The 15,035-nt window shown below is 40.5% G+C and overlaps 1 protein-coding gene across 1 annotated transcript; it reads left to right on the forward strand.

Moving 5' to 3' along the window:
* Positions 1-1,327: 1,327 nt before the first annotated feature.
* LOC122487455 (histone-lysine N-methyltransferase SETMAR) lies at positions 1,328-14,292 on the forward strand. Its single transcript, XM_043587977.1, has 2 exons — positions 1,328-1,535; positions 11,155-14,292. Exons 1-2 carry the CDS (start codon positions 1,419-1,421, stop codon positions 11,938-11,940), a joined length of 903 nt encoding a protein of 300 aa, XP_043443912.1. The 5' UTR covers positions 1,328-1,418; the 3' UTR covers positions 11,941-14,292.
* Positions 14,293-15,035: the final 743 nt, after the last annotated feature.

Genomic DNA, 15,035 nt, shown 5'->3' on the forward strand with positions numbered 1-15,035 from the left:
AATCAACAAGATTTGGCCAGGAAGCTCCTAACTATGGAGGTCTAAAGCGAGGCAGAAATACAGGGAAATGCTTTGGTTTGTTGCTTTAGTAACTCTGGCAATCGTGGACAAATTACTGTCCCGGTTTATTTTAAAAGAGAAAAGGAAGATTTGCAGAAGAATTAGTCACCTAAGGTCCATATGAACTTGTGGTGTCTGTAAGACAGGAAAAATGTTCAATAATCAGGAGCACCTGGGTGGCTCAGCTAGTTAAGCGTCTGACTTGGGCTCAGGTCATTATCTCCAGGTTCCAGAGTTGGGGCCCTGCGATCCACTCTGCTGACAGCTCAGAGCCTGGAGCCTGCTTCAGACTCTCACTCTCTCTCTCTCTCTCTCTCTCTCTCTCTCTCTCTCTCTCTCTCTCTCTGCCCCTCCCCCGCTCACGCTCTGTCTTTCTCTCTAGAATAAAAAAACATTAAAAAAAATTTTTTTTATGTTCAATAATCGGCTATCCACAACCAGAGCAAAGCAGATATCCACGTCTGAGCTGGAGAGAGAATACCTAATACTTTATAACAGTATTTGAAGCTATGTGGGGAAATGCTATTACTGAGGAAGCCCAGACAAGGCAAGTGAGAAGGAGCAGAGGCAGAAACCTGAGGGACACCCACCAATATTTCAGAATCAGGCGGGAAAGGACAGTCAGCCAGAGGGCAGCCCATCCAGGGCAGGTGCCACAGAAGCTGCAATGAGACGGGGTTTCAAGTAGATGCGACAGAACAATCAGGTCAGACAACTTGGGAAATATCCCACTGGATTCAGCAATTTCGAGTTTTTATCAGAATCCTTTGTTGAGGCAGTTTTTTCTAGGAAACGGGAAGCTGATGGGAAACATACCGCAATCAGGGCGTTCCCACACATGCCTTACGACGCCCTAAAGGCTATTCTGCCGCCTGAGAGCAAACCCCTTCACACGTCACCCAACTTCCACGCAAGTTCCAGAACCTGAAAAACCCTGGTGTGCAACTCCCCACTCAGCTTAGAGCGCGCTCCTCCCCCCACTCCCGCAATCTTCCCAGCCCTCAGAAACCTACACAAATGACTTCACCTCCAACCCTCCCTGAGGCTCACAGGAAAAATTAAAGCACTTCATTTTATGGTTCCAAAGCTGTGTCCGTACCTTACAAAGCTTTGTATTATTTGTTGTGCATCTGGCTCAAAACAGAGTGAGCCACACCAAAACGTAGAGGAAAGCTGAGAAGACGCCCTCACAGGCCACTTGTGAAAGGAGAGAGAAAAACTACGACTCCCAAAAGGCAGCGGAGGCGCACGACCCGTGATTCCCAGCATCCTCTGCGAGGCTCAAAATCATCTAGGTGGCCAGCGCCTCGAGACGACAGGAAATGTCCGCGGGAGAGTAGAAAGAGAGTCTTGCGGGAATGGCAACGTCTAAGGAGGGGCCTGAGAGACCGACGGAGCGCCTGGATATTGCGCGCGGCCTGGAGAACGTGCCCGTGAGCGCGTGGCCCCCGGGGGCGGAGCCAGAGCCTTTCCAGGTAGGGGGCGGGGCTCGGCCGCAGAGACTGGGGCTGGTGGGTGCCGGCGCCCAGCTCTCCGGGGAAGTTTGCCCACCACGGGCACTGAGGGCTCAGCCACCCGGGTGGAGCTGGCGCCGGTCCAGGTGGGGGACGGAGCTGAATAGCCCCAAGGACCAAGTGCGTTGCTTCCCCACCGGGCCGAAGTTCTGTGGTGCTCATACCGCAAGTTGTACCCGTACTTCTCGACGTTCTTTCTTACTCCATCGCAGAGCTGTTTCGCGCAGGAATAGCTCTTACATGCTCAGGTTTTCGTCTTTATCTTATTTATTTATTTATTTATTTATTTATTTATTTTTATTTTTTTAATGTTTATTTTTCAGAGAGAGAGAGAGAGAGAGACAGCATGAGCGGGGGAGGGGTAGACAGGGAGACACCGAATCCATCTGAGCTGTCTGGGCAGAACCCGACCTAGTGCTCCAACTTACGAACTGTGAGATCATGACCTGAAGCGAGGTTGGCGCTCCAACGACTGAGCCACACAGGCACCCCCGTTTTAGTCTTTTTCTATGAACCCTCCGTAATGACCTTAACAACAAGAATATTCCTCTTTTCTGCCCGAAGACTGGCAGTTCCCTGAAGGGCAAAGCCAAGCGTTTCGTGTGGTCCCTTGGAAACAGCCCTCAGAAACTGGCCTTTTTTTTCCCCTGGTTCTGTCCCCAGAACTCACTGAGGGTTCGGGGCAAATCATTTACCTCGCTGGTGTCAGGTGTCTCATATGTAAGATAAGGCATGGGCCGTATTAACGGCCCTCAGCCTAGTGGTAGGGTTACAAACTTAGGTCCTAGTCCCTAGAATGAGACTTTGCTGAGTCTCCCTCGTGGTCTGAGGTCTTTTGCAAATATAAACTAGCCTCAGCTAAGCCTTGGAATCCTCCCGTGTACGATTAAAATAATAGTGCCTCTCCCGGATTGCTTTGAGAATTACAAGTAAAATGCACTTCTGGTTTGCTAAAAGAACTCAGGAAATGTTCTGCACTGTTACCACATCAAAACCTTTCCTGAAATAACTTTCCCACTCCTGTGACTTTGGACTGCTTGTTGCCTAAATAATATGACTAAAAAACAATGATGGAGTGAAAGGAGCGCTGGACTTGGAAGTAGGAGAGGGTGAGTTCAGGGCTTGGCCATCTTAGCTATTTCTTGGAGCCTGAGCTTCTTCATCTGTAAATGAAAATAATTAAAAATGTATAACCCTTGTCATGTACATTGTCAGTATTGAGCCCCGTGTGCCCCGCCTTCCTAGGGTTGTTGTGAAGCTCAAATAAAACAGTAGATTCAATAGCAATTTTCAGAGTGGGCAGGATATTAATGTTAGAAAAGGTTATTTTTCCTCAAACTACCTCCGGCAGTTTATGGTTAATAATATAGTTGGCTAGGACCAAACACTTTAGGGATTCAACTGTAATCCCTAAAAGCTTATTCAGTACCAAACATTGCCGAATATGTGGTCCAAAATCCTGACAAATGTTTTCTTTATTCAGCAAATAATTGATTGTGTATAATGTGCTAGGCGTTAAGCTAGACGTAGAAGATAAAATGGTGACAACTTTTCTTTTGAGCTTACAAGACCACATAGAAAGCATTCATTTGCTATGGGGGTCAGGAGGAGAGGGTAGAGGGAGGAGAAAGGAAGCCTTATGACTGATACTTACACCTACAGTTAATGGGCATAAGTGAAAATCTGGAGACCAAGACTCAATCCCACAGTACTCTAGCTGCCAGCCTATATGCATAGCTCTGGATAGAGTCAGGATTACTAAGATCCTTCCTCAAGGAGCTTATAGTCTTTTTTTTTTTTTTTTTCAACGTTTATTTTTGGGACAGAGAGAGACAGAGCATGAACGGGGGAGGGGCAGAGAGAGAGGGAGACACAGAATCGGAAACAGGCTCCAGGCTCTGAGCCATCAGCCCAGAGCCCGACGCGGGGCTCGAACTCACGGACGGCGAGATCGTGACCTGGCTGAAGTCGGACGCTTAACCGACTGCGCCACCCAGGCGCCCCTAGGAGCTTATAGTCTTGATAAAACATGCTTGAAACATATTTATGACAAGCCTGAAGTGCCTTTAACTTGTTTGCTTTCATATATTCATAGAGCACAAAACAAGTCTTATGAAAGGTCAAAACAGCTTGCTTACCCCAAACCCTGCCTTCACAGGCATGTACACACATAGGAATTAAGGCATGAAAAACTCAAGTTAAAAATAACTTTGTGTCTAGTTTGCCTTTGAGTACTGTGTGAAAAGGCAAAAAGAACATTCACATATTCATACTGGAAACAAGCCTATCATAATGCCATCTGTGTTGAAAGCCAAACAGAAAGTAAACTAATTGATTTTCTTCAACTGAGTGTTGAATCTAGCCTTTTTTTCAGGTTTCTGAAACCAGCTTTCAGGTTTCTGAAACATTAAGATTTCAGCTTGGCCTTGACAAGAATTATCTGGCTCACACGCTCTTAATAGCTGCTTGAAGCAAAAACAAACTCATGGGGTAGAGGCCAAGTACAAAGATTCATGTAGCTGGTGTTTCAACACAACCAAAAAAGGAATGAAGATTTTCACAGTACTTCCTTAAAATTCAGAATCAAGGCCTAGGTTTTAAGCCCAAAATATTATGCAGTGTCATAGTTAAGTTTCTGGGGCTTTGATATAGAATGTGACTTAGAAAAGTCAGACTTCTGATCAGAAGTTATCAAGAAGTGCAGTCAAGCAGCCAAAAAATATTTCCTACGCCAGCTGCCCTGTGCCTAGCGCTCTGAAAAGTAACTCATCCCCCATTATTGTGTCATACCCCAAATCACAGCACCATTTCTTTGAGACATATATTTGTTAAAAAAAACAAGACTTACACTTGTAGTAGAACTGGAGATCCCTACAGGCCATGCCATTTAAATCCCAAAGTTCATGCTTTTAATAAGTGCAGGTCTAGTTCAGAAAAGAGAGAGATTGCGTTTGAGACTAGCCAAGGAGGTGTATTTGCTTTTCGACATGATGTCTCCTGGGCTTCTTGAGTGACGATGGTTTATAAAAAAGTTTTAAGTTTTGTGTCAAAAAACTTGAAATCTCCACCCAGTTCTTCAAGGATCTGGTTTCTGCTACATGATTTTGCCTTTGTCATTTTGCATTTATTCCCAACTCTTGCATGATCAATGATTGCATTTTGATACATACCAAGAAAAAGTAAAATTTATGTTATTACAATACAAAGAAATGATAAAAGTCCCATTCTTTGTGTCCTTTTTGTATTTTTCTGACTGGTTCTTTCTAAATCCTGGCATGTGCACATAATGGGCAATAAGGCAATATTTGTGGATGAATGAAAGATGTGTGTGCTGGGTCAATTCTTAGTTTCCTCCCTTTCAAGATGTATAAGTAATGGAAGATAGGAATATAGTCACATGGTCTCCTAGAGATAATTTTGGTTTGACTATGTTTGAACCTGGAAAATTTAACTTCAGAATCTGTTGTTTCCACCACCCTACTAGATAGCCTACATAATTCATATTGAACACTTATGTGCCAGCCACTAGAGTAAGCTTTGTACATGGATTCTTTGACTTTATTTTCCTTCACAGCCACCTTTGAGATAGACAGAAAGGAAATATTTAGAGAGATTAAGTAATGTGCCAGAAATATATGATGTTTTACATATAAAACCTAGAAATAACATCTAGAAGCATTGAAGGAAGCTACTATTCTAAAGATATAAAGGGCCTGGCACTGAGTATGGTGTTAGTTATTTAAATTTAATAATATCTGGGGTGGGGGACAGGTACAGGTATTATTCTTGTTTTATAGGTGCTTACCTGAAGCTTGCCCTAAGTCACAATGCTATCAAGAGGATTGTATATGTGTCTATGTTCTGTACGTGTCCTCTTTAGGACATTCCATGCTCTACATTAAGAAGTTCTCCACTAGGGAGCCTGGATGGCTCAGTTGGTTAAGCATCCAACTCTTGATTTCTGCTCAGGTCACGATCTCATGATCCGTGGGATCGAGCCCTGTGTACGGCTCTGGGCTGACAGTGCAGAGCCTGCTTGGGATTCTCTCTCTCCTATCTCTCTGTCCCTCCCCCAGCTCATGTTTTCTCTCAAAATAAGTAAACATTTAAAAAAAAAGCTCACCATTGCCTGTCACAGGCATCTCTGGCCTCCTGCACATTTTGCCTTAGCCTCATCTCCCAACTGGAGACCTGAATTCTCATTACCATTTATATCTTTGACTAAATTTTTCAGCCATTTCCTGGAACCATTGTCAGTTTCCACCATGAATATATCAATAAAGAGTCATTTGTCTGTGGGGCGCCTATGTGGTTCAGTGTCTGACTCTTGATTTCAGCGTAGGTCATGATCTCACAGTTCATGGGATCAAACCCTGCATCGGGCTCCACACTGACAGCACGGAGCCTGCTTGGGATTCTCTCTCTGTCTCTCTCGGTCTGCCCCTCCTCTGCTCACTCACTCTCTTCTCTCAAAGTAAATAAATAAATTATAAAAAAGAAAAAAGAGTCATTTGCGAGAAATAAAAATACAATATAAACTAACTCAAGCATAAAAAGGAAGGAATTGCCTCATAACAGCAAAGTCCAAGAGTGGTAATTATAGGCATGTCCAGATATAAGAACTCTAACGATGTCATCAGATATTTCTTTCTACCACCTCCACCCTTTGCACACCTGCTCCTCTTTCCGCTGGTTGGCTACACATTCAGTAGGTCTTATGTATGCAGTAGAATTTGAGATTTCCAGGTGAACAGGTAGAATGAGAATGTCTCTTGCTGATTGTTTAAGCAGAAATCCCAGAATCTTTTTTTTTATGTTTATTTGAGAGAGTGAGCATGAGCGGGGGAGGGGCAGAGGGAGAGGGGGTAGAGGATCCAAAGCCCACTCTGCACTGACAGCACAGAGCCCAATGTAGGGCTCAATCCCATGAGCCGTGAGATCATGACCTGAGCTGAAGTTGGACACTCAACTGACTGAGTCACCCTGGCACCCCAAGAATTATTTTTCACTGATCTGGCTTAAGTACCGAGCAGATCCAACCAAACACTGTTGAAAGGAACAAATGATGACCTGATTAACCAAGTATCCCCCATCCTAACCACTGAGACAGTAGTGGGAAGGTTTCCCTGAGAAGTCAAGGTGCTGTTATCAGAAGAAAAGGAACAGATGCTGGATGAGTAAAAACATGTCCTCTGTGGTCTCATTCCTCAAGCTTTGATCTCTCCTTGGTTGAAGGTAAGCACAAAAATCCTCAGGGTAACTCCCTTTTTTCTGAATCAGTTTGGTCCTGGGCTTTGTTCCAGGAAGTAGAGGACAGACTATGGAAAGAGCTACAAATTGGGAGCCTTTAAACTCAGGTCAACTGACTCCCCATTTATGATGCACTTAACATTAGCTTTCAGATTCTCAAGAGTTAACAATTTGCATAACATAATATTTGAATAGAATATAAGGTCAGTGACATCAGATTATTTCTGAAAACAATTTTTCAATATGTAGTTAGATACCTGTAAATCATGTTAAATTAGAAATGGTTTTCAAAAGATTATTCTTTAGCCATTTTTCTAAGTCAGGTGAATCATCTTCCTGGAGTGGTATTTTACTGACTGTTTAAGGAAGAGAAAATGGAAATATATGGAGATAAAATGATTTGTGTTAAGCATTGGTTTCGGGATTAAGGATTACATCCATAAGGGAAAACAAATATTCTCTTCAAACAAGAAGTTTATCCAGAGGTCTCTATTATCTTTTGGAAGGTGTCTGCAGCTCATTTGGAATTATTTATAATCTATCTCTAAAAGACCTTAGATTGTGCATCAAGTTTAAATTCCAGAATTTAAAAAAAAAAACAAAAACTGTATCACTAGATTCTCCAATATCTTTTTTTAAATATGTAAATAAAAATAAGCAAATAAATGTATTTTTCCAAACCTCACCACACCCAAATAAATTCAACAAAGAATAATATGCTCTTCTGGTTAGAAAACGGCAATAAGTCAGACTTGATTTTAAAAGGAATTATCTGTATCCAAAAAAAAAAAAAAAATCACTTTAGACTTTAGTGATTTATATGGTACTTTAAAAATATGTGCACTTTTAAGAAGAAATTAATTTAAAAGAATTCTTCATGAGAAGTTTAACAGAGAAACAGTAAAATCTTCATTTTGCAAGTACTTTTTAAAAATGTCTCATAACCATTTATGTTTCAACCTTGACTCTTTCAAAAGCTGGAAGTAGATTCTGTATAAAACAGCAGCCATTGAATTTGACTGATAGGGCATCTTTTTCTAAGCCATTCTTTATCCCTTTAGGACATCTCTACTAAGCTAAAGCTGTAAGAAATGACACAAACAAGAGAAGCTATTTCCGCTCTCCACCCCCAAATCACTTTTTAAGCAGAGTGTTGGCCTTCCCCCGCAGGTGCTCCCACTCATACTCCTCATCTTACCCAAAGGATGTCAATCCTTACCCCAGCTCAACGTTTTTTAAAATGTAGGGTTTTGAGCCTAACTGCATAGCTCCACCAAGGCTCCACCACAGGGTATGTAAGTACATGTTGTTTAATACTTTCTCCAAAGCTTAGTCCTGAGAGATAGGCGGTTCAGACATTCCTCTAGATACTCTTAAAATCTATCCCTGAATTAAAGCCTCTGCAGCTGGTCCCTCACAGTACTGCTCTTGCTCTCTCTGCATGGGCAGCATGCCAGTAGCCTTTGTTGAAAGTCAGAATGAGAAACAGCCCATGAAACTGCTTTCTGGAAGAGAATGGTTTAGACAGACACAATGGTGAAATTTCCCTCCAGTTTCCATACTGGAAAAAGTCAGTACTTCTGAACAGTGAGAATGTTCTTTATGGATAGTGTAAGCCATATGTCATATCGTATTTCCCTCTTGGAAGTGGCTGTGCTCAGAACCAAACATCCAGTTTACTTCTGGATAGGCACACTTTGTGTGCCAAAGCTCTCTCAACTAGCTCTTACTGTTCTTCACCTTACATTTCCTATGTATTGTTCATTTATCTTATATCTTTGTTAGTCTCATTAAATCCTTTTTGGAACAATGCAGCTGTGCAGCTGTGATTTTGTGATAAGAAATACATATGTGATCTTTGTCCCCATTTCTGGCACCAAGTTCCTAGAACCCTTGTTATTCACTAAGTGATGAGAGCAGCCAAAGGTATCTTTTGTTATGTTAATGAGGCAAGTTTTGGAAAGCACCTGAAGGTGAGAGCTGGTTGCCAGTGGAGCCAACCAGGTGATTTGAGAGTTGGAACTTTCAGTACCCTCACCCCTAACCTCCAGCTACAAGAGGGGCTAGAGGTTGAATCATTTGCCAGTAGCCAGTTTTAATCAATCTTGCCTCTGTGATCAAGCCTCCAATAAAGCCCAAGAAAACAGGGTTCAGAGAGCTGGGAGAAAAGGTGCTGCGAGTGTGGCATGCCTGCGGACGGCATGGAAGCTCCTCTCCCTCTCCCCATACCTTGCCCTGTTCATCTCTTCCATCTGGCTGTTCTGAGTTGTATCCTTTTACAATAAACTGGTGTCTGCTATGTAAAATTTTTCTCTGAGTTCTGTGAGCAATTCTAGCAAATTAAGCGAACCCAAGGAGGGGATTTTGAGAACTTCTGATTTACAGCTTGTTGGCCATAAGTTCAGTAACAACGTGGATTTGTGACTGGTGTCTGAAGTCCAAGGAAGGGGTCATGGGAACCTCCAGTATACAACCCATCAGTTAGAAGCACATATGACAACTTGAGCTTGGGACTGGTTTCTGAAGGTGGTGGGAAGCAGTCTTAGGACTGACTCCTTAGACTGTGGAATGTGATGCTATTGGATAGTGTCAGAACTGAGTTGAATTACAGTATACCGACCTGGTGTGCGAAGCATTGCTTGTTAGAGGTGTGGGAAAACCCCACACTACCACCACACTGAAGTTGGGTCCAAGAACACTAACAGCATGTATAAATGAATTAGTTTCCATTTAAGCAAAAACTATTCTATACATAAGGAAATATCTGGGCTTATAAGAGATACTTTAGGGGTGCCAGGGTGGCTCAGTCAGTTAAGTGTCCGACTTCAGCTCAGATCATGATCTCATGGTTCATGAGATCGAGCCCTGTGTCTGGCTCTGTGCTGACAGCTCAGAGCCTGGAGCCTGCTTCGGATTCTGTGTGTGTGTGTGTGTGTGTGTGTGTGTGTGTGTGTGTGTGTGTGTGTCTGCCCCTCCCCTGCTCATGCTCTCTCTCTCTGTCTCAAAAATAAAGAAAAACATTAAAAAAGTAACGAGATGCACTTTAATCTTTAAGGTTTGGAAATATGCTTCATTATGCTAGTGAGGAAATAACCGGAGATCAGTTTTCACACAGAGATTTTAGACTTGAGACTTTCTTCTTTTTCTGTAATGTAAGAAACTTTTCCATATTATCTCTTTACCATTTAATAAAAACAGGATTTCTTCACATGTATGTAATACACCTACATTTATTAATATCTGTATAACAAGTATGATTTTTGGAATTCTGTCTGCAATTTCTTGGCCAATTTTGCCTATTTTTAACATTGTGAAGACTCAAGTAAAACTCTGAAGTAATAGTGTCTTTTTTGAACATCAAAGAATATTTAGGAATTTAAGTAATCTTCAAGTTAAGAATTCCTTTAAAAATCAATGGAAGACTTTCTTCCACAGTCCACTTTTCATTAAGTTATTTATCATTTATGACTTTCTTATCCCCAAAAAGCATCTGCGATGACTCAGTAAAATACATACATGCAGGGGTGCCTGGGCAGCTCAGTCAGTTTAAGCATCAGAATCTTGATTTTGGCTCAGGTCATGAACTCATGGTTTGTTGAAGCTCCAAATGGGATTTTCTCTCTCTCCCTCTCTCTCTCTGCCCCTCCCCCCGCTTGTGTGCGCACACATGCACGCACTCTCTCAAAATAAGCAAACATTTAAGAAAAATACATACATACATTTATATTGTTAGATAAATGTGAAAAGATCAAGAGCCAAGGGCGAAATTCTTAACTGCATTCAAAAACTAAACTCAGCACTGATTATTCTGATATTAAAGAAGAAAACAAAATGAGTTACCAATCTTCCAATTTCTGATGAGAGAAAAACTTTTTTCTTTTGTTACCCCATACCTAAAATAAAACCACAGAGTTTTAAATGTAAAAATTAATCTTGGGGTGCCTGGGTGGCTCCGTCAGTGAAGCATCCAATTCTTGACTTCAGCTCAGGTCATAATCTTACGGTTCACAGGTTCAAGCCCCACATCAGGCTCTGCACTGACATTGCCGAGCCTGCTCGAGATTCTCTCTCTCCCTTTCTCTCTGCCCCTCCCCCACTCACTAACTCTCTCTCAAAATAAATAAACTTTAAAAAAGTAAAAATTAATCTTTTTAAATTGAAGAGGTATGTTTTCAAACAATATTTTAACAGATTGTTGTTCTTTGTTAGTTTCGTTTGAACCTATTTTTATATATGTTGGAATTAGGAAGTGTCTCATCCAAAAGCTGCTTGAAATGTGTATGAAATACATGCCATGGCATGCTGACTTACAGCATTTCTGGTTTTGCAGTATACTCCTGACCACGTAGCTGGACCTGGAACAGACATCGATCCCACACAAATAACCTTTCCGGGATGCATTTGTCTCAAAACCTGCCTCCCTGGTACTTGCTCCTGTCTCCGTCATGCAGAGAACTATGATGATAATTCCTGCCTTATAGATACAGGATCCCAAGGCAAGTGTGCCAACCCGGTTTTTGAATGCAATATCCTGTGCCAGTGCAGTGACCAGTGCAAGAACAGAGTGGTCCAGCAAGGTCTACAGTTCCAACTCCAGGTGTTCAAGACGGATAAAAAAGGCTGGGGACTTCGTACCTTGGAATTTATACCAAAAGGACGGTTTGTCTGTGAATATGCCGGAGAAGTTTTGGGATACTCTGAAGTACAGAGAAGAATTCAGTTACAAACAATACAGGACCCAAATTACATTATAGCCGTCAGAGAACATGTTTACAGTGGGCAGGTAATAGAAACATTTGTTGATCCTGCCTCTATAGGAAATATTGGAAGATTTCTTAACCATTCTTGTGAGCCAAACCTGTTGATGATTCCTGTCCGAATTGACTCAATGGTACCCAAGTTGGCACTTTTTGCAGCCAAAGACATTTTGCCAGAAGAAGAACTCTCTTATGACTATTCGGGAAGATTTCTTAATTTAATGGACAGCAAAGACAAAGAAAGGCTAGATCAAGGGAAAACAAGAAAACCTTGTTATTGCGGCACCAGGTCGTGTGCTGCTTTCCTCCCTTATGACAGTTCACTAGACTGCCCCTTAGGAAAGTCAAACATAAGTTAGGAATGAAAAAATTCCTAACCTAAGAGTCAAAAGAGTCTATTCCAAGTCTTTCCTAAACACTGAGTTAAGTGCGTTTACTTTATTACCATGTTTTTAAAAATGGTGACACTTCTATTTTTGAGAACAAACATTAATAGATATGCTTCTGTGTAACTGTTAATATAATAATATGTAAACATTTTATAATTATAAATTACTGTAAATTAGAAGGTTAAAAGGTAGCATATATCTTTATGGAATTAAAACATAAAAATTGGCTTCAATTTGAAGTCAATTTCCACTGACTTCATTGAAACTGGAAATGTGTACCTTGGAAACAGTTTTGGCCCAAGAGTAATGAAGATCATACTTGGAAAATTAGGCTTTTCAAATTGATTTTTAATGATTTTTTAAAATTCCAAATTTATATTTACAAATTATCAGTGGCTAAATGGAAATTTTTGCTTTAATTGGAACTATTTCCTTCTCCCTCTTATTCTCAATATTATGTCTCAGTACCAGTTTAGCTCTGAAGCATAAAGCAGGAGTAGATTCAGGATATCAACGGGAGACTAACTTGGATAGAACAGAAGATTTTAAACTCAGGAAGGTCTTGTTGTAAGGGTGGGGGGAGGTGAAACTTGCCCAAATTGTTTTCATTCTCCTGAGTGTTCAAAGAGTATTTGTGCAACATATTTCTAATTTCAGCTTTGGCACTTTTCAGTGTATTAGTGTTAAGCAAGTTACTGAACCTCTCTAAATCTGAATTCCCTTTTCTGGATATAGCAATATTGGGAAGATCAAATGAGTTAAACCTTGTAAAGGGTTTACCACCATTACTCAGTACTAGGATGGCTATAATAAAAAAAGACACAGGGGCACCTGGGTGGCTCAGATGGTTAAGCACCCAACTCTTGATCTCAGCTCAGGAACTCGATCTCAGGGCTGTGAGTTCAAGCCCCACACTGGACTTAAAAAATTAAAAAAATTTTAAAAGACACAAGTGTTAACAAGGACATGGAGAAATTGGAAACTTCATATATTGCTGGTGGAGGTGTAAAACTGCACAGCTATTTTGTAAAGCCTTTGGGTTAATTCCTTAAAACATTAGATATAAAGTAAACCACATGTTCCAGTAACTCCATTCCTAGGTATGAGCTCCGGAGAAACAAAAACATGTTCACAGAAAAGCCTGTACACAAATATTCATAGTGGCATTATTCATAATAGCCAAAAAGTTGACCCACCCCAAATGTCCATTGACTGATGAATAAATAAACAAAATGTGGTATCCTTACTGTGGAACATAATTCACCCATAAAAAGGAATAAAAAGTATTGATATACACCACAACATGGATGAACCTTGAAAATATTATGCTAAATGAAAGAAGATACAAAAAGGCTACATATTATATGATTCTGTTTGAATGCAATATGCAGAATAGGCAATTCCATAGAGATATAAAGAAGATTAGTATTTGCCAGTGGCTGATGGGGAGGGAGGTATAGGAAGTGATTCCTAATAGGTATAGGGTTGCTCTTAGGGTAAATGTATGTACTAAAAAACACTCTCAAGGGGTGAGTTTTCTGTTATATGATTTATACCTCCATTAAGCTGTTATAAGAAAAGGGAAGAAGACATGAGTGCCTCTCCTTTGGAAGCTGATAACCAATGATGCTGAACATTGCTCTCAGGAAAAACTCTTCAGGTCCCAGAGAAATGCTTCTCCAGTCACCTTATGCCCTAAAACCAGACACAAGTGTGCCTAATGCTGTGATTGTGGCCATTACCACTATCAGAGATGACCACTGCTTCAGAGTACAGTGAGATTTTGAAGCACACAAGTGTTTGGTTTGATAAGAACATAAATGAAGCCATTAACTTGTCAGGTCCTTCCTTTCAGATGGCATGAATGCAATTCTTAAATAACAAAGTGTGGTTTCCTTGTAGTGTTGAATGCTAGTTTTCTCCTTTCTCTTTCTGTTTGTTTGTAGTTGCAGGCGTACTCACACATTAGCACTGTATTCATTACATTTGCACATGGAGACACACATTTGGCAACATTAAACAATTCATATTACTTTTAAACTTGTAGATGTGCAGTCTAGAAGTTTGATATTGGTTCTGCACATTACTTCACACTACTTGGTTGTCATTATGTTACTTTTAAGAAACGGTTAAAAATGATAGTTGTGATAGTTTATTTTTTAAAATTAAAATATTTTCTGCAATAATAATTCATTAAATGCAATCCCATTACAGTGTTTGAACAGGATAAGTAAATTCCATGGTTTATTTTCAAATCTGTCTTTGCAGAGTGAAGCTTTCTCAAATTGAAATTAATAAAAAAAAAAAAATATCAAAGAGCTACTCTGACTCAGGAAAGATGGTCTCATTTATTTATTTACTTATTTAGTGTTTATTATTTTGAGAGAGAGATAGACACTAGTGGGGGAGGGGCAGAGAGAGTGAGGGAGACACAGAATCCAAAGCAGGCTTCAGGCTGTGAGCTATCAGCACAGAGCCCAACGCAGGGCTCGAACCCATGAACCGCAAGGTCATGGCCTGAGCTGAAGTAGGGTGCTTAACTGACTGAGCCACCAGGTGCCCCAGGATGGTCTCATTTAGTATCATTGTTAATAGAACACGAACTATATGAAAATCTTGCTTATAACAACACAGTTTATGATTTTACTAAAAAGAAAATAAGAAAAAATAGAGTCTTTGAAATAAATATATAATAATTTATGATTCAGGTCATTATTTTATTATCCATCTAAACATTGCCAGTTCAGTTGGGTGCCCATGCATGAGCAAGGATAATTAAGTTTAGTCATATCTGATATTTTGCCCATTTTCAGTCATATAAAAAAATGACTTTATACATGCTTTCCATTCTTGTGATTATGAAGATATTTTTGTCCAAGTAGGAAGATAACTTGGTTTGTAACTCTTAACTATTTCTACATATTGCCTATAGCTCTCCCACAAGCTGTCTGGCCTTCACACTTATAAGGAAGGGATGAGCTAGCTTCCCTAGCAAGGATCACATAAAATAATGGATGTATATAGGCTATAACATACTATATAAATTTTGATATCATTTCAGACCT

Source organism: Prionailurus bengalensis, chromosome A2 (assembly GCF_016509475.1).
Source record: "Prionailurus bengalensis isolate Pbe53 chromosome A2, Fcat_Pben_1.1_paternal_pri, whole genome shotgun sequence".
Taxonomy (NCBI): Eukaryota; Metazoa; Chordata; class Mammalia; order Carnivora; family Felidae; genus Prionailurus; species Prionailurus bengalensis.